Raw genomic sequence first — 27,173 nt, 5'->3', positions numbered from 1 at the left:
TCTACAAATGTGGTGTTCTTGCCACTCTCCACTGTTGATACAGCGGGATCCAAAAACAGGGGATTAGGTGCAAACATGAGAAATATTGTGAAGGCACAGCATTCTCAACAGCACTTTTTCATTTTTAATGCCACTCTAGTTCGCTTGGGTGCCATTATCTCTCGTCCACCACAGTTCTCTGTTGAGAATTCCTGTGGAACTGTTTCAGGAATGTTGAACACATTCCCCTCCGATGGAATTGGCCTATTTTCCCACTGTAGACCAGACTTAACAACCCCAGACTGATTTCTTTCAATCAGTTCCTAAAGCTACCCAAGGTTAGCCTGATGTTAATGAGGTGGACTTTTACACATGAGCCCGAGTGACTAAAGCAAAGGTTCCGCTTTGTATACCAAGAAGCTTGTTTTGTGTCAGGAAGGGCTTAGTGCCTTATGTCAAAGGTGGCTTGCATTTCTGGATAATGCGCTAAAACAGCAAACAAAAACTGTCTGGCTGTTACGAGCAGAGATGAAAAGGGGTTCAACGGTGGCCCTAATCTCCAGAACACACCTTGAAACTGAGCTGGTTGTCTATATTCTCTACGCTGACACATTAAAAGTGTGTGAAGCACCGTGGATTAGCTTCACTGTGCCCGTTTTTGAAGCTGCGTCGTCCAACACCCGCTCTTTTTATATCCTTCAGGTAATAGTTGTTGCACTATATTATGATGAAGCTTAAACACATCCTAGTAAACGACTCATTAGAATAAAAAAGCGTCAGTACAGGAATCGTATTTATTCATTACACAGGCAGACTAATATATAAATAAATGTAAATTTGAAAGCAGGGCACCTCCAACAATGACTCCTCACGCCTTAAACATGCTGAGAACATGGTCACCTGCTCTGGCGCCACGTTAGGAAAGTTTCTCACAAACCTTAGAGGAACATTTGTTTCTGCCAGCCGACTTCACAGTGAGTGTTGTGCGCTGTCAGTCACGTCAGGCGCGTCTGGGAGCTCATAAAAGACTTCAGAATTATTAACAGATACCCCCAGAAGGTAATGAATTTATGCACAGGTGTTGTCATGGCGATCTGGGGGCGGGGTGGAGCAGGAGACCTCGGCTGCCTCAGGCAAAAGGTGGATTTAGGCCTTCTGGCTTGAGCTGGAGCCGCAGATGATGACTGGATAAGGCTGAAGCGAGAGTTAATCAAAAGACCAAGAAAAATAAAACCCCATAAGTGAATGCTGCTCTATACAGTTAGGAAAAGAGGAGTGGCCATGACACAAATTGAGGCTATGAGACAAGAGACTGCTGAAAAGCTCTCTAATCCAGTAGTATTTTGGGTGACTTTCTGAGATAAACACTGGCATTGTCTTGACGCGAGAGCCTCGCCATTTTAAGTGTCTCTGGGATCAGGATCAATCCACATGGTAGGAGTCGCGTACAGCTGACCATATAATGTGGCACGCTTGTCACAACCCACAATGCATTTCTCCCTTCAAAGTATATTTCTTGGCCTGCTCTCGTCACTTAGGCCCTCTAACCAATTTGTCATTCTAAGCCTAGCTGCACGGCTGCCAGCGCCCAGATGATAGCAGTGGGCCTTTGTGATCCAGGCTGTGGCAAGGGAAGAGGCCAAGTGTTACACGAGCCACTTTGGGAGACCGAGCCGGCGCTTGTGCACGCCTCCACGGCCGAGAGGAACTGGCTTTGCAAATGCTTTCAATTCGACACAGAATGGGGCTCATCGACTTTGCTTTGTGTTTGTGCGCGGCGTTTGTGCGCTGTTTGTCGCGCCGTTTGTGTGCCTGCCCATGCATGTGTGAGCGTGAAAGATTAGAAGACATCTGCAAATGTGAAACTCGATTTAAGTAAAGGCAAAATTAGACAGAAATGAGCTGTTATGTCCTCTTTTGCTTCACAATTACAGCGCTCTCTGAGTTCTATTGGGGTGCTGCTTTTCTCCTGATCCTCCTTTTGAAAGTCACCATTTCCCAAACCGCAGCAGTTCGATGCTCTCGAGAGCGAGAGGCGACGTCGCCCCATCACGCCATTATGCCTGATTCGAGTAACTATTAATACCTTTATTCAGATGCTTGCACAGAGCTTTGCTGTTGAGATTATCGGCAGCAGTTAGCCAATTTACGACTGCGGCTGCTCACTCTGTTTGGACGCAGAGGGCATTAAGTGTCTTCAAAATGATATTAGCTTTGCAGCGTTATTGACTCGCCCTCAGTTTTGCCTCAGTTTGGCAAAATTAAAGTTTGATAAATGATAACAAGCAACAATTAGCAATTCAAACTATTTAGAGGACGCGGTTTATGTGCACAAATCTTCTCAGTTAGCTCTGTTGGCCTGATAAGACAAGTGAGAGCCAATATAAATCAGCGGGTAAAAAAACATTGTTGTAGCCTTTTGAACTTTTAGGAGACTAAATGGATGAAGTCGTTCTGCCGGCGTATTAAACCTCAACACGTGCACCACGGTCTACGAACCTGCGGCCACCCATCAGCCGGTTTGTCCGCGTGGCGATTGCAAGCCTCTGACCCTCCCTGCGTCTGATTCAGAGTTTGAATCCATAAGCGTCCAATCAGTTTCCCTTTATGTGAGCGCAACTAACACGTGTGACGGCTCCTTGAGCCCTGATGGCAGAGACACGGCCGATTAAGGCCAGAGCCCAATCAAACCAGCTGTGTGCCATAGTCCCCGGAGCGCTTGATTTGCCAAGCATGTGTTCTGCGCCGCTAGCAGTCAACCCCCCCAAAAAGCCACAGTGAGTCCCTCTGGTCGGATAGAGTTGCAGCCACACAGAAACCACTACAAGTAGGCGTGGGGGGTCCCCCAGTGCTGGAATGATGACAAAGTAAGATTATTTTATAAATGTACATTTTACAGTAAACGATGTTATTAAGTAATAACCCCTTATTGGTCTGTCGATCAGTAATTAGACATGTATCAGCTGGTTCCAGTCCTCATCCAACCGATCATCTGCTTGATTAGGGTAGGGGGGCTAAAGTCTGGCCTGGCAAAAGGGGGAGTGAACACGTGACTGGTCCAAATTCTTGGAGAAGATTTAGGCGTTGAAGGTGAAAGGTCACTAGTCCATCACAGAGCGGAGCCACCATTCACAACTCAGAGTGGCCAGTTAGCCTAATGTTCCTGTGTGGAAAACCTCTAGTCATCATCACCTGCTTACACGTGATATGACTTGTGAGCGAAGCTGTGGCTTGGTTGACACGGAAACAGAGCTGACTTAGTTTTCCAATTTTTCCGAAAAACAAAAAACAAAAAAAAACGTGGCGGCGTGTCGAGAAATGTCGCGGTATAACAATGTGATATACATCATGGGTGGAGCTGTCATGCAGCCACACAAATGCAAGGAACAGAGCAAACAAACAAATTTGTGTATAGGTTGTATTCATGGAAATGCCAGTTTATAAATCTAGTGTGTTCAGACAACACATCCATACTACAAAAAACTTTGACGTGTGTTCATAGACCCTTCCCTATGTGGACCAAGCCAAAGAAAACTGTTCATTTACTGACGCTAACAAGTGTGTAATAATTAGCTTGTAGTCACTGCTGTTATGTGGAGTTTCCTTTTGATCTAAACTACCTCAAACTTCATAGGACATTAATTTAAACTAACCTTAAAAAAAATCAATCATATCTTTATAAAGGAAGCTGGAAATCAGAGTATTTGGATGCCTCTCTGCCTTAAAGACACGCTCAATAAGTCGTGCTGAACATGGATCAATCTGTAATGAGCAGCTTGTTTGGCTGCCCTGTCAATCACCACCTGCAATACTCACATAATAACCATGCATGGCGCGGAGGAACATCTTGGGCTGAGATAACACAAGTCCGGCTGAACCTGTGCCGCCGATGGAATTGCTAATGTTCACTTTCTCAAATGGACATACATAAATCATGCAAATGATTAGTTTTACTAATTTACAAGGGTCTGGCTGTGAATAAAGCCTCTTGTTTTCTGTCTTTTTTAGCCCCGCCCCCACAACGCAGACACGTTTCTCTAAATGACATTCCACAGCATCAGCTCGACGTCCATTGCGGCACATATAGCCCTTTCTAAACACTGATTAGAGCTATCGATGGTAGAGGGAGAGGTTACGACCGCAGAATGGGGAGGATATTTGTGTCGCTCGCTCCGCATTACCAGGATCTTTGGAAAAAAAAAAAGAGCTTTATAGATTTGGACGGAGGCAAAGGAAGGCTTTATCAGCACCAACACAGAGAAACACATTAAAGGATCAGAACCCCAAAGGTCAATTGTGGCCGCTGGCAGTGCTTTGGTATGGTGTCCTCTCTGTTTAGACTGCTTGGAAGCCAAGTGACAGATGTGAAAACATGTAATGATAGCACGTTTGCTCACATTTTAGAAGTAATCCTCGGCGAGGGATCCAGCGGAGGCACAAATCGGAGTGTTAAAGTGTCCACGCCGTCCGTGTTTCCGTATCAGGTACGAGAGATTATGCAGAGTACATATGATTTTCTGGGAAGCGGAAACTTTTTAAATGGTGCCTACGTTCTGGAGTCGAGCAATTTTCCTCTGTCAACCCTGAAAGATGAACACGTAAACGGCGAGCTGCAGCTGCCGCTTGCTGCCGAACATCATTCAAACATCATTTCCACGACAACTCAAAGAGCCCTCCTCCGTTTGATTTCAACTCCTCTTTTGGATTGAACGTCTCCAGGAGACATTTCCAGGATCGGAGCAGAAGTCTTTGTGACAATATGTTGTATTTTCCTTCATTTTTCTTAGTGCAACACTGTTGAGACAAACGCCTAATCCCTCGCAAGATACTAATAATAATAACAATGATGTAATCCTTGTTCCCAGATGCAACTACATCCTGCAGACACTGATTTGGGCCACGCGAAGGTTGTGTTTAAGAAGATGAGCACTGGGATGTCATTCTTTAAAACACAACAACAGCCAGCAATTAAAATAAGACTCAATGTCCACCCACCCTGGTAATCCTCTGATACACACGTTTTAAAACGCAACAGTTATTGTATCTATTGTGTATCCGTCTATAATGCCACACGCTTACCCTGTTCCCAAGTGTATTTCTTCAGAAAATGTATTCTCTCCGCACGCCAGCCCGCCCACCACTGATCTGACTACTTGCCATTGAAGAAGCAACCGGATTTTAGTTTGAAAATACCAGCATGCAGGATGCATTTTGGGGAGGTGTGTGTGTGTGTGTGTGTGTGTGTGTGTGTGTGCGTTTGTAGAGGGGAGAAACGCTAGTGCAACAGCTGCTGCTACGGAATACACACAGCACAGATAAAAGACAATGAGCATCTTTTAAGTCCTGAACTTCACACGACAGCGAGAACATTCAGGCGCTTACACGTGCTGGCGTTTGCACAGAGGAGCGCTTTTGTGAGCATGAGGATGCGCCGCTAATGTCTTTTTTAGCCCATTCAAAGCCAAAAAAAAGACACAGATGGAATCGTTTTTAAACGTGGAAATTGCTTGCGGCCGCAATTAATGCTGGCAAATAATCCTAAACAATTGCTGCATTATTTCCCTGATTGCCATCTTGCTATCTGCATGCCGGCTTGTGGAAAATGTTAATTGTTATGCTAATCTTTCAAACACCTATGTCGGAGATGAAAACAAAATGGTTCAGTGAACGTGCTGCACCGAGCCTACGTACCGTATTTCCCGGACTATAAGTCGCACTTTTTTTCATAGTTTGTCAGGGGGTCCGACTTATACTCCGGAGCGACTTATATAAATACATTATTACAGAATTTCACATGTTCGTTATTTTCACACTGACAACCACAAGAGGGCGGTCTAGGCGTTTGTACTGAGGAACGAGTTCCTTTAGCGACGCAGAAGAAGAAGCGGTGCTTCGTCTATGGAGTTAGACTTGATTGTTTGGTAGACTTGCTTGGATGTTCTTTATGCTATAGTTATCTGAATAACTGTTAATATGTTATGTTAACAAAGCAGACACGTACTCAGTTCGTTGTGGGTCATGTAGCTGAATTGGTTACATTAGCATACCGTAACCCTATTGCTAATCCATGCTAATTGCCTTTCAAGATGAAATGTATGTTCTTGGTCTCGGATTTTATCAAATAAATTTCCCCCCAAAATGCGACTTATAGTCCAGTGTGACTTATATGTCTATTTTTCTTCTTTATTATGCATTTTTTGGCTAGTGCGACCTAAACTCCGGAGCGACATATAGTCCAGAAAATACGGTACTTCTATATTGAATTATTCTCTCTCCTGATCTCTATCTCCATTCCTCTTTTTGAAATCTTTTTTTTTTTTTGAAAGGCAGCCTCTTTAAATCCAATAGCATTTGCCTCAGCATGTGGCGGCTTCAAAGCCTCGCTCCGTGGTCAGGCCTGTCGATCCTCTCACCCACCTCCTGGTTGTTTAAAAGAGCAAAAGAACAGGAGCGCAGTTTCTTAAACACACAGATCCATGTGTGCCGATGGAGGGACCACTGTTTGGCAAAAGAGCCCCCCCGCCCCACCTTCTTCTCCCCATCTCGTTCCCACTCTTTCTCCTCAACTTGGGCTCGGACTCTCGACCTCTCATTACCCGCCCTCCTCCATAGGCCTCATTACACCCAGGTTCTTGCTTCTCCTTCCTTCCACAGCTCTGTCTCTGTCATCCAACTTATCTTTCATCGAAGCCCTCACACTCCTTTTCATTCCTGTACCACTATTTACCTTTCTCCAAACCCCCCCTGATGACTTCAGGCATCCTCTTGCTTCACCCAGCCTGCCATCCCAGTATTCCCCGCATCCCTTCATTCTTCGCCGCGGCTCAAACCCTACTGCTCTGACGTACATTGATTGATGCCAAGCGAATCCGGGCTCCAGGCCATCCTTCACACCACGCGCGCCTGGACATCGCACTGATGTCCGAAGGGATCGGGTTACCTCCAAATGGCTGATGAAGTACACAGAGGCTCCGCGGAGGGTTTTTGGTGGACAACTCATGCCAACACCATATTTGTGGAAAGGCGGCTCGGGGAGCCTGAATTGATGCGCCGGAGTGCTCATTATGGCTCTGCAGGGACTGTCCTGCAGGGCATTCAGAGTGCGGCTGTGGAGCTCATTACACCAGCCAGCCGCAGAGCTCAAGCAGGCCCCAGTGCAGAGATAAGAACAGGGAGGGCTGTTCAGATTACCCTTAATCAGAGGCACCTGTGGACAGCCAGCGCCTCCTCCCGCATTCCCATCTTTCAAACAAAGAAAAAAAAACCTCCTCCCATCATGGAGAAGCACACTTCCTTGATGCTGTAATTATTGCAATTGCTTCACTTGACATTCACTCCTGAGCACGGAGCTGCACAACTCGCCGCCTAATGAGAAAAAAAAAACCACCCCCCCCCCACTAAAAAAAAACAACTCCAATCCAGAGGTGTTTCGTTATTTAATTATTTATTCAACACAGCATGTATAATGTCAATTATTTAAATTAGCATGATTTTACCGCGCGCTGCACCCCGCTCTGCAAAGCTCTCCCCGTGGTGGGTTATCAGTATTTCGCTCACATTCCCGCTCTTCCTAATTGCGCGTGGAGAGTTAATTAAGTTCTCCCGTCACGTGTGGGCAAAATTGAAGGGATGTGAATCAAACTAGTTTGGCTGTGATAGAAGAGACGTTCGTACGAGACGAGTCAGTGACTCGGATTTGCCCTGCTACATTGTGTCGTGCCTCAAACTAGCGTAAAGCAGCGTGCGACACAAACACCAGAAATAAAAGCTATCCCAGTTTTTAGGTCGTCGCTAGTCCTCCACCTGTAACCCCACATGAAACCAGTCACACGACTCACTGGAGAAAATCCAGAAATAAGTCTCCCCCATTTGCATCAAAAGGAGAATTACTGTCACTTGTTTGGGCAAATGTCTTCTCAGGAATGACACAACAAACAAGGCGAGGCTTTGATGCAATTGGAGGCTACTAGCTGTAGCTCGTCTTAAGTGCTGCCATGTTGTACGGTGGGGATTAATAAAAACAAGAACATTGTGATGTGCATGACTGAACCACTTTTGTTATTCTCCCATCATTGCACACCTTCCTTCAGGTGCCGAGATCTTCTTTGAAACAAACTGTCAAGCCGCTGTCTGTGCAGGTAGCATACAGAGAGCTCATCCGAAAAAACAAACAAACATAACAAACAAACCTGCGATTTATTTTTCAAGCCTTTGGAATGGATATGTGGCTTAGATGTTATGAAGAGAAGCAACTGTCTGAAGGGGGGAGGAGCCTGTGAAAACTGTTTCCGTCCAATTCTGACTGATTCCTACGCTAACCTGGGAGGGCGAATAATCTGATTATCGCTAATAGGTGTGGAGAATGAGCAATGAAGTCAAACTTACAGGAGGGAAGCGAGAGTAACACAAACGCTAAAACTTTGCAACAGCAAGAAATTCCCACCCACATTCTCACACGCTGTCACCCAGTTCTGCCTCCATTCTGTCATTAATACGCCCACCTATAGGATGCCTTGCTCAATGGTTTACCTCTGGAGTCGGCATCGATTGTTGTTTTTCAATGTGCTTGTTGAGCCAAAAGAAACTTGGGGACGAAAAATAAATATTGGCGGTGTTCTGAAAAACGATGAAAGGAACCAAAGAGCTTATTGGCTGAAAGGAACAGTTTGTCGTCGCGCGGATTTCTGAAGAGTTTTGTCACTAATCATGGAACGTGGCCTCATTATTTCAGCTTGATGAGCTGCCACACCTGACAGAAATGTGACACGGATGACGCACGCAGAAGATCTGTGTCGAACGGCTCCTTTCCCTCGGTGCCCAGTCGGAAGACTCACTTCACGGGCTGCACGTGCACCGAGGGGGGGAGGGAGGCGGCGGGCTGGGCGGGACCACGTTCAAAGACACTGTCGCCTCACAAACCGGAATGAAAGCGGCGAGACGCTCGCAAAACATCCGGATTCACGCGATTCGTTTTATCTCCGAGTTTAGCTGATGAAACGGAACGGCCACGTGTTCTGTTTTTGCCTGAAGTGAAATGGCAAAAGGTGAGGCGGCAAGACGGAGAGTGAGAAAATAGAAAAAAGGCCTATTTTTTTCCCAGCAGTAGCCACTTTTCCACTCTCTGTCATGGTCGCAAATCAAAATTGCAACTTTTATGGAGCATGCCGCCTCATGAGCTTTCATTTGTTCTCCTTTATCCTGTTTGTAGTGGCGCGACTCTGAAAACTAAAAGCTAAGGCATGTGACAGCTGTTGGGAATGAAATTGTCATAAACTTCCGTTGCTTACCAGATGATGGATTACATTCATCAGCGCGAGTCCTCTAATATAATCTGTAGCTGCATTCATCAAACACTCAGAGGGAGTGTGATGATCCACCATCACTAAATGTGTCCTTGTTCTGCTTCCATACTGGAGAAAACCCATGTATAAACCACACCATCATCGGCATAGAGAGATAGATAGATAGATAGATAGATAGATAGATGGATGGATGGATGGATGGGTAGATAGATAGATAGATAGATAGATAGATAGATAGATAGATAGATAGATAGATAGATAGATAGATAGATAGATAGATAGATTTTACTTAGCAGTAATATAATGCAAACTGTAATGCTCACAGGTCCAAAACATTGTTACAGCAGACATTCATTTGTTTTCTGCTATTTGTTTTAATCACACATTAAAAAACATGCACAACGTGCCCCCCCCCCCCCCCCCTTCTTCCACACACACACACACACACATGCACTTCTACTGTTTAAAAGGCCTGTAGACAGACAGCGCCTGCTAACTGTAATAAATGTGCTGTTAGTGCTGTGACATAAAATGACGGTAATCTGACTTTCAGCGGCAGGGAAGATCTTCTTTTTGGCTTCCCCCCCGCCTGCCCACACACACTGACACACTTGCTTTAGCTCTGCTGCTCTGCATAGACTCGGGCTGCACTCCTTATACCAAACGACAGTGGGGCGCGAACTGTGTACGAGTGTGTTTCTGCTCCTCGGCCAGCCAGTACATTTGTTTTCATTAGAGGGAATTGGTCAGCAGTCGAGGCCCTTGTGTCCAGTAATGGAGCATACGATTGTGCGCCCATTATAGACTCGCAGGGAAATAAATGATGTATTGATCTCAAATATTCCACACTCTTGTGCCTCAGTGAACAGCTGTTAGTGCCACTATAAAACAAAAGCAGAAGCTCGTTGTGCATCTTCTTTAGGGAACATAATGTGTGTTTTAATCAGTGGGTGTAGCTCTACAAGGCCTTACGTTTGTGGCGTATTAGCATATTGGACCGTAACGCGAGGGTAGGGTAATCATGGGTAATGTGGAGGTGTAATGAAAACAAACTGTTCAAAAACAGGGTGGAGGGGGGCATTAATGAAATGAAAGAGCTGGAACTTGCTGAACTCGTCTCTCCTTCTGCATGCAAAGGAACCGAGCTACTGATGCGTGCGTGTGACAGTCACAATTATTATTTCATTAAGGAGCTGCTACAATTGGCAGCAGCTCTCTGGCATTGTTGTGAGAAGCCTGGCACGGCACCGGAAAAAGGAGTGGGGGGGTGGGGGTGGGGGGGTAGGTGACAGGAGAGTGGGTGCAGCAGTGGCAGGAGGATTCTGATGAAGACAGGGGGTAGAAGAGAGCTGGGTGGAGGGGTGGGTAATGTGCTTCAATTTGGGTCAACTCCCAGTCTGTGTGGGGTTGGATGACAGAGCTGCCCCCCCCCCCCCAACCCCCCCAAGTCTTAATGTGTTGCACTGTGTATTCACCTGAATTAATTGCCCTAATTATGTTACCTCTCCCCCCAAAAGTGAATCAAACAAAATAAATGAAACCAGGGGGAGAGTGGGAGGGTTGGGGGTGCAGGGGGTGGGGGTGGGGTGGGAGGGGGCACCTGACACAATGACAGGGCAAACCCTAATTGCTTTAAATGGGAGAAGACAAACACACGTTATTCTGGTGTTTGGAGTGTGTATGTGTGGGTGTGTGTGTGTGTGGGTGTGTGTGTGTGTGTGGTAATCACTCTTGTTTCCAGAGGCACGGACACGCAAGGCAGCAGACAGGCACCATGACTCAAGGTGCTGCCTCGCGTGCGCTGTTCTCAGCCCCCTCTTGTGTCTTTTGCGCTGAGTTAAACACTTTCAAACATCCCCTTAATCCTCTCATTTATTTTTAAAAAAACGGAACGTCTGCGGTAACGCATCTCAAAGTAGATGATTAAACCGAAGTCGTCAGTGGCGAGGCTCAGCAGGCACTCCGTATTCTATGGAATGGTAAAACCACTGATGGCGAGTGCGTGCGTGCGGTGCCTATAGGCCTGCTCACTAAATATAGCCTGAAATTCAGTTCGTTGGTAATCAGCCTCTCATTGGTCTCGTCACCATGACATTACAAAGCTGCAGCTTCCAAAGGCTTTTTTTTTTTTGTTGTTTTGCAGGTGTTGCACTCCACATTATTCATCTCAATTCATTTAGTAACCGGTTATGTTAATAGGATTCCATCTCAATTTATTCAAGAGCTGATCAATGGCAGACAATCTCTGTGCTTCATGCATTATGTATTTTAATGGAACCCACTGTTTTTTATGGCTGAGTGGCCAAAGGTTAACAGTCCCGATAGGTGGGCCTCTCTAAAGACTCAGCTTCAAACACGGCTTCAGCCCAGCCCCCTCTTCACAAGGTGAAAGCAAACAACAGCAAAGTTGTTTTTTTTATCCCTAATTCGTGTGGCTCGCAGGAGGAAAGTGAGCAGTTCATTAGCGTTCATCCCTTGCTCACGTTAACACGAGTAGAAATAAGCGTACAAATCTTTGGCCCCGGCAAGTGAAGCAGAAATAAAAGGGGCAGAGGTTGGGGAATTAGTCAGAAGGGCAATCGCACAGGAGAGGCTGAAAAAAGCAGTGTAGTCGCAGTAAGGGAGGAATAGAAAGAGGGTGGAGGAGCGGGGTTAAAAACAAGGGATACATTCTCCAACCGGCAACGTGGTGGGATACGGCATTTTCCATAATTATGCGCTTTAAGTGCCATTTTGACAAAACTTGTTTCAGCAGCGAGGCTCCTCTCTCTGCAGCTTAATATGGAAAAGATCCAGGAGTCTCTGAGGGCCTTCGTCTCTCTCCACTGCCACTCCCTGCTCAATAAAACTGGCATGCTATTCCCAAGATGAGAGTCCCACCGGACTACGTGAGGACTGTGAGGTAAAAAATAAAATAAAAAAAACAGCGAAAAAACCCTCCAGTTGCTACTAAATCTAGATGCAGGAGGCAGGAGGCGTTGGAAACATCCTGTGAGGGTCACTTAGCGGTTTTCACCTTATTGTATTTTCAGTCATCACCGTTTGCCGATGGCTTGTGGAAAATGATGTGCAGCTGTCCGTGAGATGACTTCTTGGTCCGATTGTAGACCGAACCTCATCAAGCAGAGTTTTTTCCCCGTCGCCGCTTAATACAGAATGATTGCGGTTCTTCGCCACCGCCATCGCCGTTATATATAATCGTGGCTGCAGTTTGAACGAAGGAAGCATAAATCTTTGGAGCCAAAGGGCCAGCGCTGCAGCGAACCTCGCAGCTGGAGGATTTGAATATGGATTGCACGGCTGGGACCGCTCCCACGATCGCTAGGTAAACAAGCATGAATGCATGGATCAATTCACAACAAGTTAATGAGATTGAATCTGCGTTGTGCAATCAAAATTTGGCTGCATTAGCCGCCATTATCACTCTGACATTGTTTTAGTTTCACATGGGTAAGAGGGGATGGCTGGTAAGATGTACGATGGCTTGGGGAGTGGGGACCGGGGGTGGAGGGTTAAAGCTGTCAGGAAAACACTTAGTCGACAAAAGATTCCAGTCAGAAACGTGAGGTATGACCTGTAAAGAAGCACTTGCCTTCAACACGGCCCGAGCAGGTCCCAGCTGTTTTAACTGGCGCCATCAGTCTCCTCCAGGTAATGCAATTAGATGCCACTAATATCTCGGGATGCTCTTCAAACTGCAAATGCACTTTTGCTAAACAGCACACACGCTAATAACTAGTGACAGCACTCAAGGAACCCGACTGAGAGAGCTCCAGCGTGTGATTGATTCAGCTGCAAATGCAAAACGCTGCCACTGCTAAAATTCATGAACTGCAAACAGATGTTATCTCCATCCAGGCCTGGACGTTTGCTTTGTTGCCAGGCGACGCGCCTCACCTTTTGGTCAAAGACACGCGTTGCGAATTTGTAGGACAGGCCTGGGTGCGACTGCATGTCTGTTCTCTGCTTGTTGGACTTCCGCCTATAGATCAAATCAGCGCACGTCGGCTGCCCAAACCACAGACAAAAAAAGAAGCCACGCATGGCTCAGCGGCAATTAGGCTCAAATCCGAACAGGCAGTTGGGGATTCGTTCCATCTAAACAGAGAATCGGGTGTCTCCTACCCATTTTTACTGCGGCGCTCAGGAGTTTGATGAGCAGGGAAAAAGCTCTGAAATCAAACTCTTTCCTTTTACATTCACTTTAAGACTACACGCCACCTACGGAAGCTCCTGAGTAGCTCGAGGGAGGCTGCAAGGCGGTCTGAGCATCGAAGGCAATGCTCCTGCTATCTAGCAAGAAAAAAGAAGAAATCGCCCACACGAGAGATGAAGATCATCACCTTATTTCACACAAATAGAGCGTGTTCAGACCTGAGTAGACAGCTCCAAGCACAGAACGTGCACGGGTTGAGTGGACGAGGCGTTTGAAATTCGATAGCTTGCGGCCTAGACCGCATTTTGAGGTGTATGAGGACACGTGGCCACATTCTCTCACCATTGTAAACCCAAGTGTCCCCTGGGCCGCAATAAAAGCCTGCGGACTCAAGCTGGAGACGCCAGCAAGACATTGGCAGAACGATGGATGGCACAGTGGAAGGTAAAGCTGTATTCCTTGCTAACCTGATGATGTCAGTATTGAAAAACAGCACATTCCAAACAACCTCTTCATAATCGTAAATGAATCATTGTTGGGGTTGTTGGTGGAGCGCTGCACCTCCACCTGCCTTACGCACAAACATTTTAGAGCTGTTTCAAATTCGGTCAATGGATTTTATCGTTTCCACCAAAGTTGCAAAAGAAAATGGCTGATTTTGCCCTGTCAGTCATCAGTGAGGCAGGCAGCACTCAAAGTTAGCCAGCTTGCATGAGGAAACATAAAAATTGGTTTTTCATTAGGGAAAACACTGAAAACACAATTTGAAATGCTGTCAGGGACATTTTCTTTGTGAATTCAGCCAACAGATCAAGTTATTTCTTTCTTTAAAAACACTGATGCTTGTGTTTATTTGCATATAGAGTGGAAGTGAGATGCGATCACAAGTGGCCACGGAAGACGCATGCTAATGCAGGTGTGATGTGACGGACGCGAGGGAGAGCTGTCCACCCGTGATTGAGGTGTACGGAATGGACAAATTTGCACAACGCACATGGAAAAAAAGCACCCACGGTCACAAGCCGTGCATCAACAAAAGTTCATTAAATCATGCTAATCTCTGGCTAAATCTTTTCACTTGATGAATTAGCTGGAAAATTAAAGGACACAATGGATATGACTTAACAGGGCCGATCAGGATATGTGATAGTGGCTATGAAGCCAAAGACGGAGAGATAGAGAAGCTGAGAGGGAGGAATAGCTTCTTGCTCTCGCTATTCCCCCCAAGGCAACGGCAGGCTAAATCTTCTAAGGGATTATCCCGGCTACACAATGTTCTGTGTTCTGCCCATTGTATGCCTCTTTAAGCAGAATTGATAAATTAGTTATTTATATTGTGAATGGATAAAAGTCAAACACTGGCTTTGCTTTTGACTGGCCTGGTTTGAAAAAGCATTACGAGCGATTGGCTCGGCGCGTCTCGCCCGTGCCAGAATCCACATTCGCGGATCTGCACGAATTGAAGTGGGGGAAACTTTAGCATGCGAGATGTTTTGGCAGCGTTGTATTACCTAATTGTGCCTCGCAGATACGACTTTCAAGTAAAACTTCAGCTGTCTCCACACTTGCGAAATGGTCCTTAGCCAGCAGGAGAAGCAGAATACCACACAGATGAGATGCTGCCCTCAGCCCTCAGTTCGCCTGCCAGGCTCCCAAATCAGCCTGAAATTAGTTGCACATGGGACAAAGTATCTCTGTGGGAACCTGTCTGCTTTTAATTTAACGTAAATGAATACGCTTCATTTATTGTAATTGGGGCGAAAACAGAAAAACCATATCCTGCTTCCAGACAGCATCAGGCTATTGGATTTCTGCTGGTCACTCCTCAATAGTTCAGGAATTTGATTTAATTTTGATAGAAAGGCCACCAAGAGACAAGAGACATGGATTTTCAGTCAAACTGAATTAGCCTCTCTGTTTCCATCCGCATCCTGGTTCCCCCTCTTTCCCCCGCACCACCCCCCCCCCCCACCCTGCATCCCCCCCTCCCCTGCCTTCTTTCTCCCTTTCATTTCACCCTTCCTTTGCTTCCTAATTCTACTCAGCCCTTACAACTTCCTTATTTTCCTCAGACACTGCCTCGAGACAGCGCTAAGTTTTGTGTCTGTGTTTTAACTCTGCTTGCCCCCAGCACATGTAAATGACTTTGGTACTTGATGTTTGAAGAGAAAAGATGAAAATAAATCCCTAAGTGTAAAATCAAACAGATAAGAGGCAGGAATTTTCACTTTGCTGCCGAATGTGTATCTCTGCGTGCACCGCCTTTTATGTGTTCCTTTAAAAGTCGTCAAGGACAGTTAGTTTCACAGGCATCCTAATCCTGGATGTTGAGGAGACGTTTATGGATTTTCAGTTTTGTGAGATCTTTTTTTTTTAATATGAGATCGTTCAGAGGGGGCGCGCATAGACATACAGGTTAGCTTATCACCCATCCCCATATGTACCATCCTGAACTCTGGGAGTGATCATAGTTCCCTGGGAACCATCCTAGTCCTGCAATAAAGAGGGGAAAAAACTGCCGTGCCAGGAAGTTGCATTTTAGGTGATATGACCCGCATTTCAGTGACTCATTTAAGTGACCTCAGAGGTCTTATCTGCAGAAGGCAAACATGGCACTGTTACCCCCCTCCCCAACACCCCCATCCCCCTTCTCTTTTGAGCCAAGGATCCTAGAAAGTATCTGCTTTTGCAAAAGATCCCGTCGCATCCGCAAAATCTGCAATTTCAAGGTTAAACGTTGCATCTTCAAAATGGTCGATAATGGTTCCGCAATTTGGGGGGTGTGTTTCTTAGCCTAGCCCCGATTATACAGGGAAGGACCTGTGTTGTGCCTTGGGCGACAGCTGATTAGATACGTTTCCATTCAGCTCAGTGTTGCAGGTGTGTACTCCAGCGTTCTGGAGTACTCCAAAAAGATACACAAGACCTCCATTTTAGCCGGATGGTGAATCACAACACAGCAATCACGGCAGCATTACACAGGGCAGGAAGGGACCCACACTTTCAAAATATATTTGTATGACAAAATAACCCTACTACAAAATAAATAGAGGGAATTTGACTTTTCAGTAAAAATAGTGGAATTACCTAGAGTATAATCTCCAAAATCCAGACAAAATAGTATGATGATCACTTCATTTCCTACGAGGTTATGATATCATGTGAATCCAGGCGCTGCGCACCTGATGGTGACAGGATTTTTGAGGGGCTGAAGGTGCAGTGACAGGGAGGTGTTCAAGGTGGAGGGGGTCAGGGTCCATCCGATCCAACTTCTATCCTTCTCTAACCTGACTGGTCAGCAGCAACCCCAGGAGAAAGAGAACAGCAGATACCTCAGCACCATGCTGAGTATTCATCTGCCACTTTTGTCCATGCGACAAAGCCCTTCCTGCTAGCGGAGCTAGCAGCTTTACCGCTGTACATACTCAAGATCAAGCCTTTTCTGTTTAATGTCCAGCATCTATTACAGTGAAAAATGGCCATGCTTGGGCACATCCATCTGAAGCATCCCACTGAGGACTAATTGACATTGTCTGGAGGGAGGCAGTGGCCTGCATTCCTGCCCAGCGTGTGTCTTCTAAGCCCTGAGACAGGCAGTTGCACATTGACAAGTGGAGAAAACTCCATAACTTAACCGGAGAGACTGGACACCGCCGGCAATCGCTTTGTTGTGTCTAAAAATATTGCATCCCAACGGTCCGTCTTGGGAAAAAAAGAAAAGGCCGACACACTTCATTATTTCATTATGTCTCTCCCCACCCCTCCCGCCCTTCTGATTTACATGCACACTAGAGGAAGAGCAATTTTTATCCGGGCACCATGGCTGGCACAGAGGCTGTGTACTGATCCCCAGCAGAATGAGAAGACACAAAACAAGACAGAGATCCACTCAGCGCACACCAGCCTCAGGAGGGAGACATGATCAGATGTTATCTGTGCCCCCCCCCCCCCCCCCCCCCCTTCCCCGGAGCATTAAGGCTTGTATGCGTCGTATCAATGAGACCTGGACTAAAGAACACAGTCACAGTGTTAAATAATGCATCAGGGAGGCCGATGGATAATCTGGAACAAAGCTGTGATTCTGTGTTGCATCATGGAAGGAAAGAAAGAATCACCCAGAGCCTTCCGCTCGGCAGTATAGATATACCATCACCTGCAGGCCATGGGCTGCATTAGCATACTCCCAATGAAACTGTGCTATGTCGCGCTTTGATGTAGTGAAATGAGCTGTGTACAACATAATAGTGTTAATATTCTCAACTGTTTGTGACCTCTGCACGGATGCTGAGATGTCTCAACCACAACATGACAACCGGAACATGAACATGGCAACAATTTGTCATATACTGGTATTAAACGTTTAGCATTTTGCTAAGACACTGGCGATGACTGCTGTTTTCACGGCAGCTGTGGTCGGACACTCGGGGCAGGAGCGCGCCGTCCCTCCAGCGCACGCCAATGAAAGGGAATACGGCCAAATCTAAAAAGTGCACATCAAAGCGCGTCCGACACGAGAGCAAAATGACGGCAATTTTCAAGTGGGGCAAGAAATAAAGGGAGGAGAGGGGGATTCTTCTGTGCCATCTTCCTCACAGGTATCAGGGTAAACCCTAATGGCTGCATGGCGGGAATGCTGGAACATTAGCTTTCAGGGCGTTTGTTAAGGGTTTAATCAGCAAAGCGTCGCTGCTTTCATAAATGTGGGGAGAGACCATGACGTGAAGCATCTACTGATGGAAAACGACTCAGTCTAAATAGAACTCTGACTCGTATTACAACCGTTATTGGCAGAAGCGCGATCGTGGTAGAGTACACAACATGTCTTCTCGACCTTGTAGAACAATGAGGCTCCGCTCTCACAGGTGTATTTAATCATCCCGACACTCTTCCCCAACATGTTATCAATGTTTGCATTGAGGAGGATTCCCACAAAAGACTCCCGGAGGATTTGCAGACGTCGGTCGATGCGAGTCACCAGGGGCAGCCGGCAAATGTGGTGCGTCTGGGTGACCTTAATCACTTCCAGGTTCACCCAGGCTCAGATTTCACTGGTGCGCCTTATTTCAGGTCACCGCCTCAAAGTCAAAGTGGGCCACAGTCATTATCCGAGGGAGCATAACACAATCATCCGCACAATACAATAAGGTCGGCACGATTCTCTGAAGTGCCGTCCATTACCTCCGGGCTTCGACACATGCTCTCTAAGCGCCGTGCGCCCATATTGTGTGTGCGGAGCATCGGTAATAGGGCTAGTGCATTTTGCTGTAATGCATGTGCAATCCTGGCTCCTATTGTCTGGACAACAGAGTTACTGTGTTACTTCTGACCCCAGCCAGAAAAACGGAGCGAGGAGGAATGATTTGGAATCTAGTGGAAATCCCAGTCTAGTCTAGACTCAAAGGCTGCTGTAAAGAAGCAGGAGACAGAAAACTGGGGGGAAAAAAACGTGATTATGGGTGAATGGAACTTGGGCGCACTGATCCTCTGAACTATTTTAATCACATTTGATTGGCTTCATTCCATTCAGCGAGACGGAGAACTTTCAACCGAAGCGACTGCCAGGGCACTCAGATTCTTAACTTATTGGATTTTTTCCCCCCTGTTATTATGTTTTATTTTGTTCGGAAGAGAACACAAATTAAATTAAAGAGAACGTTTTGATAATCCAAATAAAAAGGATGACATCAAGGTGCTCAAACTAAAAAAAATAAAAGAGGAGAAATTTGAAACTGCGTGAAAAAAAGGAGCAAATTCACGAGGAGAAAGCGTGTCCCTTTTACAATGGCTGTGTGACCAGTGCAGCAGCAAACATCCCTGCAACAATTACTCGTAATGATCTATCTGAGTGGTCTCAGTCAGGGGTCACCACCAGCACACCAGTGAAAATGCCTCATTTTATTTAAAAGTCTATGCAAAACATCCCTGATTGTCAGCGGATTAAGCATCAACTTCCAGGTTCCCTGAACGACAACACTGCAGTCGAGCCATTGAACGTATATGTGTGTGTGTTTTTAGTGTCTCTTGTGTACTAAAAGCATCTGTTTGTTGCTTCTTCTGTGCAAAGCGATTTTTCTAATCGCTGTCACAGACACCGCCTTCCAAAGTAATCAGCCATTTCCCTCAAACCCCCTTTCCCCCCCCGCCCGAGTATTTTCCCAGCATTTGCTTTGAACTCGTCGGCTTGTCAGTGGATGAAATGAGAGCAGAGAAAGAAACTCATCATGTTATTGTGTGTGTGTGGATTAACTCTGCACTGTGTGTGTACATGCGTTTGGTACCTCTGCTTGTCTTTTGTGTTTCTGTCCCAGATTGAGCCTGACAGCTACGTTCACTATCCGGTTATGGAGCCCGGAGGAACAGACAAAGAAAGGAGCCGTCGCGCCGATGGTGCACACGTTTCACCGCCTGTCCTGCTTTGACTCTGTCGTAGAGCGCTCTAATTACCGAACAGGCTGATCTAATTCCAGACTTGTGACGGTGTCCAGTCTGAGGTGAAAAGAGGTGGTAGCATGAGCTAAAAACCCAAAACAAACAGTCACAGTTGCAGAAAGCGGTTGTTGCATTCGATGCTTCCAACCAATAAAACTGGCCAATACTGGATTCTTGGAGTGAAACAAAGCCGCCATCGTGAACGCAGAAGGGAAACGACTCTCCAGAGAAACACTTGCATGTGTAATACGTCCCATTCACATTAAACCACGGCGTCGTCTGCAAGCCTTGGCAACCGTAAGATGCAGGAGACCTTTCCCCAACCCTGCAGGAGATCACAGAGCGCCACGCTACGGATTGCCAAGTATGACTGCAGCGTTACTGTTACAATTTCCCCAGAGAGCAATTCCAGGTTTGCGCTACGTGTCATCGAAGATTTAAAAAAAAAAAAAACTTCTTGGAAAGGCAGCTTATGGGGTGTCTCCTCATGTATGTTATCCACTATATGTCAGAACAGGTGTGTGTGTGTGTGTGTGAGTGGGGGGGGGCAGAGATTAACGCAGTCCAGTTAATTTTAACAGGGCTTGCAAAGGGACTAATCAGGAATTAAGAGTCGACATCTCCTTTAAATCGCCTTCTTTGCTCAGTGGTGAGGGGATACCGTCAGGATAGGAAAAAGGCAATTGTCTGCTGTATCCACGATTATCCCCTGCAAAAGCCCATAAGCTGCCTGAAAGTACTTAAAGAGTCAAGCAGGAAAATAAACAACATTGATTATCAACCCACTGTTCTTTTTTTTTTTGTCCAAAGTGAACCGTGCGAGGAGCTGGGTGGGGGTGCGGGAGAGCTAAGGTTGCTCCTTCCCCCGTCAGCACCATCTGCTTGGGCAAATGTTAAGGCAGGCTAAATACCCCCTGAGTCTTCTGTTCAAGCCAGATTATCAGTTATTCTAAGGAGGCAGACAAGCATCTTATCATCTCCCAATCTCTTTTACAAAAGCAAATGAAGAATTGTGAATGGGGATTACCAGGATTAGGGCGGACACAGACATGCCTCTACTTGGACTACATCTTAAGTTGTTGCCTGTGAGTCTGGCTACCTTTGGCTCACCACTGGGCCGCTTGTCTCTCACACCAACATTCATTTCTGACTGGAAGAGGCCAAAACTGATTATTTGCAGGCTGCGTCGACGCATCAGCACAAACCACTTTGTTTAGCTCGTGAACCACGACCCACAGTGGGACAGTCAGGCACAAATTGCTGCTCCAAAGCAGTTGAAATGAGGCACATTTTACAGTAAGGAAAAATCACATCAATATTCCGAGACTGCAGGTGCAACCGCGGGACTGTGGCGGCTAAACGTTTCTTCTCGTATTTGCTTTCCATTCAGGATTAGCGCCAATGCTGCACGAGTGCACCTGTAACATTGCAATTACTTTGCAGAGGGGCGGGCTGATGGGACCGGGGGAGGGTAAAGTAATGCTCATGGTGCCCAACGCTACATGTGCAAATGTGCGCTCGGCAACGTCACTCTCGGGTGAATCAGTGCAGACTATTTCTCTCTTGCGGAGACATGCTAACAGTGACAGCAGCAAACCGCATTGCTCCACGCTAACCAGCAACCACTGTTTTAGATCGCGCTCTTAACAAGGAACAAACGAATAGCACAAGCAATCGATGTTCCTCAGATCCCTGCTCCGCAGTCACACCTCGTTTAATCAGGAGAATTGTTTTCAATGAAAACAATCTCCGGGCAATGCAGCTACTCAGTGTCTCAGAAAGAACCACTCGGCAGGCTTCCTCGCTGATTTGATTGTTGCTCACAAAGGTAGCTAGACCACCAGCGCTATGGGGGATGATTGAATTATTCAGTTTGGCAGCGATTTGGCAGCAATTGTGTGGAGTGTTGCCTTGAGTGGAGCGCAGCAGAAAGACAGCATCTTCTTGTTTCCTGCACCAGTGAACAGCACATGCATAAATAGCCTCTGTTTAGACAGTCAGTCAGTATCGCTTCAGGAAAACTTGACATTATAGCCTAACATGCTATGCTGTCTGGCTAATGGATATGGAACTCTCGACAGACATTAAGTGATAGATGTAAAACAACCCTACTATTTATGCCAGGGCAGGTTCACAGGTTTTTGTGGAGGCGTACACCTAAAACGTAAGGCTGGTGTCGACATGGTTATGTAGGCGAAAGCAAAGAGATTCAGATTCTGGACAAGAGAGACAGTCAAAATTCAAATCTGGGTGCAGGGCAGTAAAAAAAAGAAAAGAAAAGAAAAAGAAATCAATGCAGAGTTGAACTCTTTGATATCCTTTCCAGGTTCAGAGGAATACCAGAAACGACCCAAAGTGTTGCTCAGGCGACACTGCTGTGCGCCCCCCCCCCCCCCCCCCCCCCCTAACTTCCTCAGCCCTCCCTTCCTCCTCCGCTCTGACCGAGCCCCCGCGAAAAAATCCATTTATCACGAGACAGAAACGTGGTGAAATGACTCATTAGCGTCCTGGCTTTGTTGGAGTTTCCGTTTTAATATTTTTTATGACCCATTTGATTCTTTTCATTACTTAATTATACATAACATGAAAAGAAACAATCTTCTAATTTATCCAACTCAAAGAGATACAACTGCCTTCTGATCTCCGGCTCTTGGTTTTTGAATAAAAAGAGGGCATTTAACAGGTTTACATTTGACTATTAATAGAAAGCTGGCATTTTTGTACTCTCCCCAGTACATAATAATGATCTACCCGACTGTTCATCATTTTCTCAAATCACACAGGACGCCGTCCCCGAGGGAACTGATTATCTCTGCCTCAGTTTAAAAATATGAACCAACTTTGATAAGCAATTAATGGTTTTCTGTTGTCTCCTCTCTGGCTTTGTTTTATGCCTTTCAAGTTGATATTTTTGGATCAAATCAGCATAAACACCGCATAGCACTGGGTTTGCAGGGTGGGTTTTGGTGCCCCGTAGCATCAATCTTCCTCTCAGTTGCATGAAAGTCGGTCTTTGTGCGCCGCCGTACATCCTAAGAGCAGGGTTATCATTACCAAATCGTCATTATCAGCCAATGTGGAAAGGGAACAGAAGGAGGAAAAAAATAAAAAAAAGTGTCTGTTTGTGCTGTTTCCTCCTTGCACTTCAAAGGGTGTTCTCCCAACGAATTTCCATAAATTTATATCTGTGATCTATTCTAATGAGCGTTTTACATATATATATATTTTTTAAAAACTCGTCCTTTCTTCTGTAAACACCACTATTGATACACGAAGCCAAAGGCCGAACGCCATTTTCCCCATGACTGAAATGAGCCAGTTAATGAGTGCAGCAACATTATATTTCTCCTGGGTCATGACCCCTCGGACGTGCATGAACGCAATGAATGAAAAGTCAAAATATGCAATACAATGCAAAAGACTTTAATAAAGTTCAGAAGCGCACACATACATCAAAACATTTACATTATTCTCCACACTGGCAAATGAATCTCAGATACAAAGATCATGTAAGGTGCTTATTGTATTCACATAGAATAAAAGTGAGGCTAGCTGTCGCCCTTACATGGACCAAAAAAACAATCTTTTCCCACCTATGAGCATTTTTTTAACCCCCTTCCCCAAAAATCAGGCAAATCTAACCATTACACAGTGCTAGGATGCTATGTATACTCCATACTGTGGCTCCTACGCAGTAGTGAATACATTGGATACCATAATTACATGAATATACCTCCGTTGTTAACAACCGCCTGTCGCACAAAGAGGCAACAAACAAAATTAAAAGCTTTAAAAGAGACATAGTCTGTAGAACCAGGACGCATCAGGAGCGGACCCTTCTCATAAAAGGCTTCTGGTCCGCGCAACCATTTCATTTACTATATATAGTTTTCTCTCACGGGAGGAGAAACAGCCTCTGGTCTCGTCCATCTGTACATCTGAGAGGCAATAAACAGACTACGTCCGTTTTAAGGGCTCTAATTCTATGGTGTATTTACTGTAGGTGCTTTACTTGACTTTATCTACGCAGTCTTGAGCTCACCATTTAACAGGACGAATCAACAACAATGCTGCTAAACCATCAAGCCAGTTACTGGTCTATGTCGTATAATGGCGTCGTGTCATAAATATTCGATAGATTGAAAAACAGCAGAAACGATGCTCCGAACAAAACTCTGAAGAATTATTGTTGTGTTATTGCTCGACTGACGTGCTGCTCGGCTTTTGTTGGTGCTCAGCGTTCTCATTAAAATATTTTGTCTGTCACTTAAGCCAAACTACTCGTTTTAACGACTGCCGGAGGATTACTGCGGCGCTCCTTTATCATCCGGGGTCATTTTATTGTTGATGTCGCAGGTTAAATCGCTTCCAAATTGGGACCAAGACTCAAAAGGTTGGGCTTAGCGCTTTATAAAATCTGCCCTACATAAACTGCTTTCGATTATAACCCCGGGGTTTAGTCCCTTGTGATTGTGGCTTAGCTCAAAGTATTAAACTTGTCTTTCCATTCCTGCTGGTGTAATAACTGCGCGGCGTTCAGCACAACGGTCGTAAAGCGAACCAAGAGTGGTTGTACTGTGGAGCCACGTAGATTTGCTTTTGTGTGTGTACTTTCGCCTCGTGCTCCAGTGCGATTCGCGGCATCGGCACGGCTTTGGATACCCCAGACTGGAAATAAAGATGGTCGAGAAAAGAGCTTCCTGAAAGCGAAGCCAAGGAGCCACTATCGCCCCCTGGTGGCCACCAGGATCGGCCTGATCTCACGGGCCGCCCGAGGCCAAATACGTTATTTTTCTTGTCAGATTTTGGTTTTCCTTAGTTAGTTTACGCCTCAGTCATAGACTGAAGCATCAGTGTCGCTTGGCTTCAGTGCAGTGGCAGGAAGTCTCAGCCGTGGCCATCTTTATTTGAATGCTAAATGTAATTGCAGCATTAAAAAAAAGTAATAATAAAAACATTGTAAGATAAGCCCAGATAGGGCAACATCAAATAATATCAAAATCTTAACGTAAGAAAATAAAACGGCCGTTTCGGAGACCAAGGCAAAGAAATAGAACCCATGGATATAAACACTGTCAGCTCTGTGATAGATATACAGTACATACATACATACAGTATAAACATACTTTACAGATCTACGGCTGTATCATATACCTATTTTACAGCACGTGTGCTGGAGTGGGACATTTTTTTTTCCAAGAGCGGTTCACACAGTATCATCTTCACTGACACAGAAGTTTTAACACATGACTCTAAAGCATTTCAGACTCCTCACACACTCACAGGAGGAGCTTTGTCAAGATTCAGGCAGGCAAAGTGAAGCATCTCTTTCTCCAAAAACCCTCCCAACGCCCACCAACCCCTTCCAAGTTCATCGCTTTTGTTCTCTCTGATTTCTTTCTGTGAAAAAGGTTGCGGTTTTGAGGCTGCAGAGACAGTAAATGTACTTGTTTCACCTCTTCAGTTCTCGCCTTCCTTCACTCCTCCCTCTGCCCTCTCTCTGTTCTCCCTTTTTTCCTCTTTCTCTCTCTTTAGTAGTGGGAGCTAGAGATTGATTTTAATCCTGTGGGAGCGAGCTGTACCTGTGCCACAGAGTGTGCCATAGTGTGGTGGTTTCAGTGCCGTCTCCTGAAATATAGAGAGACAGACAGATATAGGGAGATTGTAGTTACAAGAATCATCCAGCTCTGAGCAGCCTCTGCTGTAGCATTATTAGCTGGAGGCTACACTGAACACTGAATAACAACAACATCTCTGAAGAGAGTGGAGAAGATCATAAAGAGCATTCTTCAAGGGACAGCTGGCAATCAAGTCATATTATCTTGTCAGATTTCCTTGAAGAATGCTACATGTGTCACATGCTTGTGTGCTTTTTTTTTTATTCCTGTACTTATCAGAGCATGCAATCATATCCAATTATTACTTCAAATTTGTACTTTTTGGTCTCCCACCACACTGTTGCAGCACTCTTTCTTCCCCCTCACAGGAAAAAAAGCCATTTGAGTCAATTTTGGCCCGCTCTTTCTTTCGGACCCTTGCCAGTGGGTCCTCTGATATGTACAGAATGGAATAGTTTGCTGTGGCGATGAGGGCTAGCAGCTCGCATGCTAATGCCCGAGTGTAGAGGAATCGGACTTGACAGTGGCACATTCGCAAGGCACTGAGATTACAGATGTGATGACGTTAAAAAAAAGAAAAAGAAAAAGCAAAGCATGAAAGACACAAAAGCAAAACAAAGATGCAGTAAAACGTCACTAAGATTTAATCGAGGCATGAGAGCTGAACCCTTGCTAGCCTTTCATAATCATCGCTCCTACCCTCGCCATGCACCGGCTGTGAGTCAGCACCGGCACTTTGTCATCCAACCATGAGTGGCTCGTGTGAAAAAAAGTCAACCATCGCCCACACACAAAGGAAAAAAGAATAATACACCCATATGCACAAATTTTGTTCTTGGCTGCCCTCTGAATCCATGTTTATAGTTATCACTTTATGTAAAGATAATTATATAAGGCCACTTGGCCCACGGGGTATTTAAGCATACCGAGCGCATATGTGATGCAACAAAAACAGTCGCTTATATGAAGCAAGTGAATATTAGCTATGTTAAGAGGTGACCCCATGTGCTCTATGGCCTTAGAACTACAGGCCAAGTAAAAGAATGTATTAGCCTTTTAATTTGTTGCATATTCATGCTGATGTCTGAAATCGCTCAGGCGGGGTGGTTCAGTCATTTGATCTAGCTCCGGTAAAGCTCTCACGGGGGCTCCTCATCACTGGAGGCAGATTGACCTCAGATATCACAGGGTAAGGGGTTAAAAGAAGATGATGAGTTGTGTAAAAACCGGGGAGGAGAGCACCCATTTGCAAATGCAAGCGCTCGCCGCAGAGGGAAGATGTGCAAATCTGCATTGTTCCGCCAAGATCCTGCCTTTATCGAGCCTTCGGAAAATTTTGTTGACCTCAACACCGCCCACCACCACATCTCTAATACGGGTGGTCTTTTTTTTCTGTGCAGCTGGTTCAAGTGTGTGGGAGAGTGTGCAGAGATGAGGGATCACTGTCAAGCACCATCTGTCACATTGATGACCGCAAAGGAGCACAAGGCAACCTGCCTGTGATCTCCGCTTCAGGGACTGTGATGCCAGGCTCTAACAAGAGCCCCACGAGGGACCGGGTAGCTAAGAGTGACGGAAAACATGCAGACTTTGTTTTTGATAGCCACACTTGAATCGATCTCAGAGCACTCGGATATTCCCTTTTTTTTAACCCCCTGATGAGCGGAGCAACGTTTTTTTTTTTTTTTT

At 45.7% G+C, this 27,173-nt stretch overlaps 1 protein-coding gene across 4 annotated transcripts in view; it reads right to left on the bottom strand.

Annotated features, from left to right (window-relative positions):
• Window positions 1-27,173, bottom strand: part of pcdh11 (protocadherin 11) — a 107,957-nt gene that overhangs the window by 65,487 nt on the left and 15,297 nt on the right. The window contains exon 4 of one of the 4 annotated variants that reach the window (XM_029847205.1): window positions 23,269-25,494. The exons of the other annotated variants lie outside the window; for them this stretch is intronic. Within the exon in view, the coding sequence (XP_029703065.1) occupies window positions 25,411-25,494 (84 nt within the window). The 3' untranslated portion in view covers window positions 23,269-25,410. Of the gene's footprint in view, window positions 1-23,268; window positions 25,495-27,173 lie in introns of those variants that run through there. 4 annotated transcript variants of the gene reach the window in all.

The sequence above is a fragment of the Takifugu rubripes genome, chromosome 14 (assembly GCF_901000725.2).
Source record: "Takifugu rubripes chromosome 14, fTakRub1.2, whole genome shotgun sequence".
Taxonomy (NCBI): domain Eukaryota; kingdom Metazoa; phylum Chordata; class Actinopteri; order Tetraodontiformes; family Tetraodontidae; genus Takifugu; species Takifugu rubripes.
This window is presented reverse-complemented; position numbering and strand designations above follow the sequence as displayed.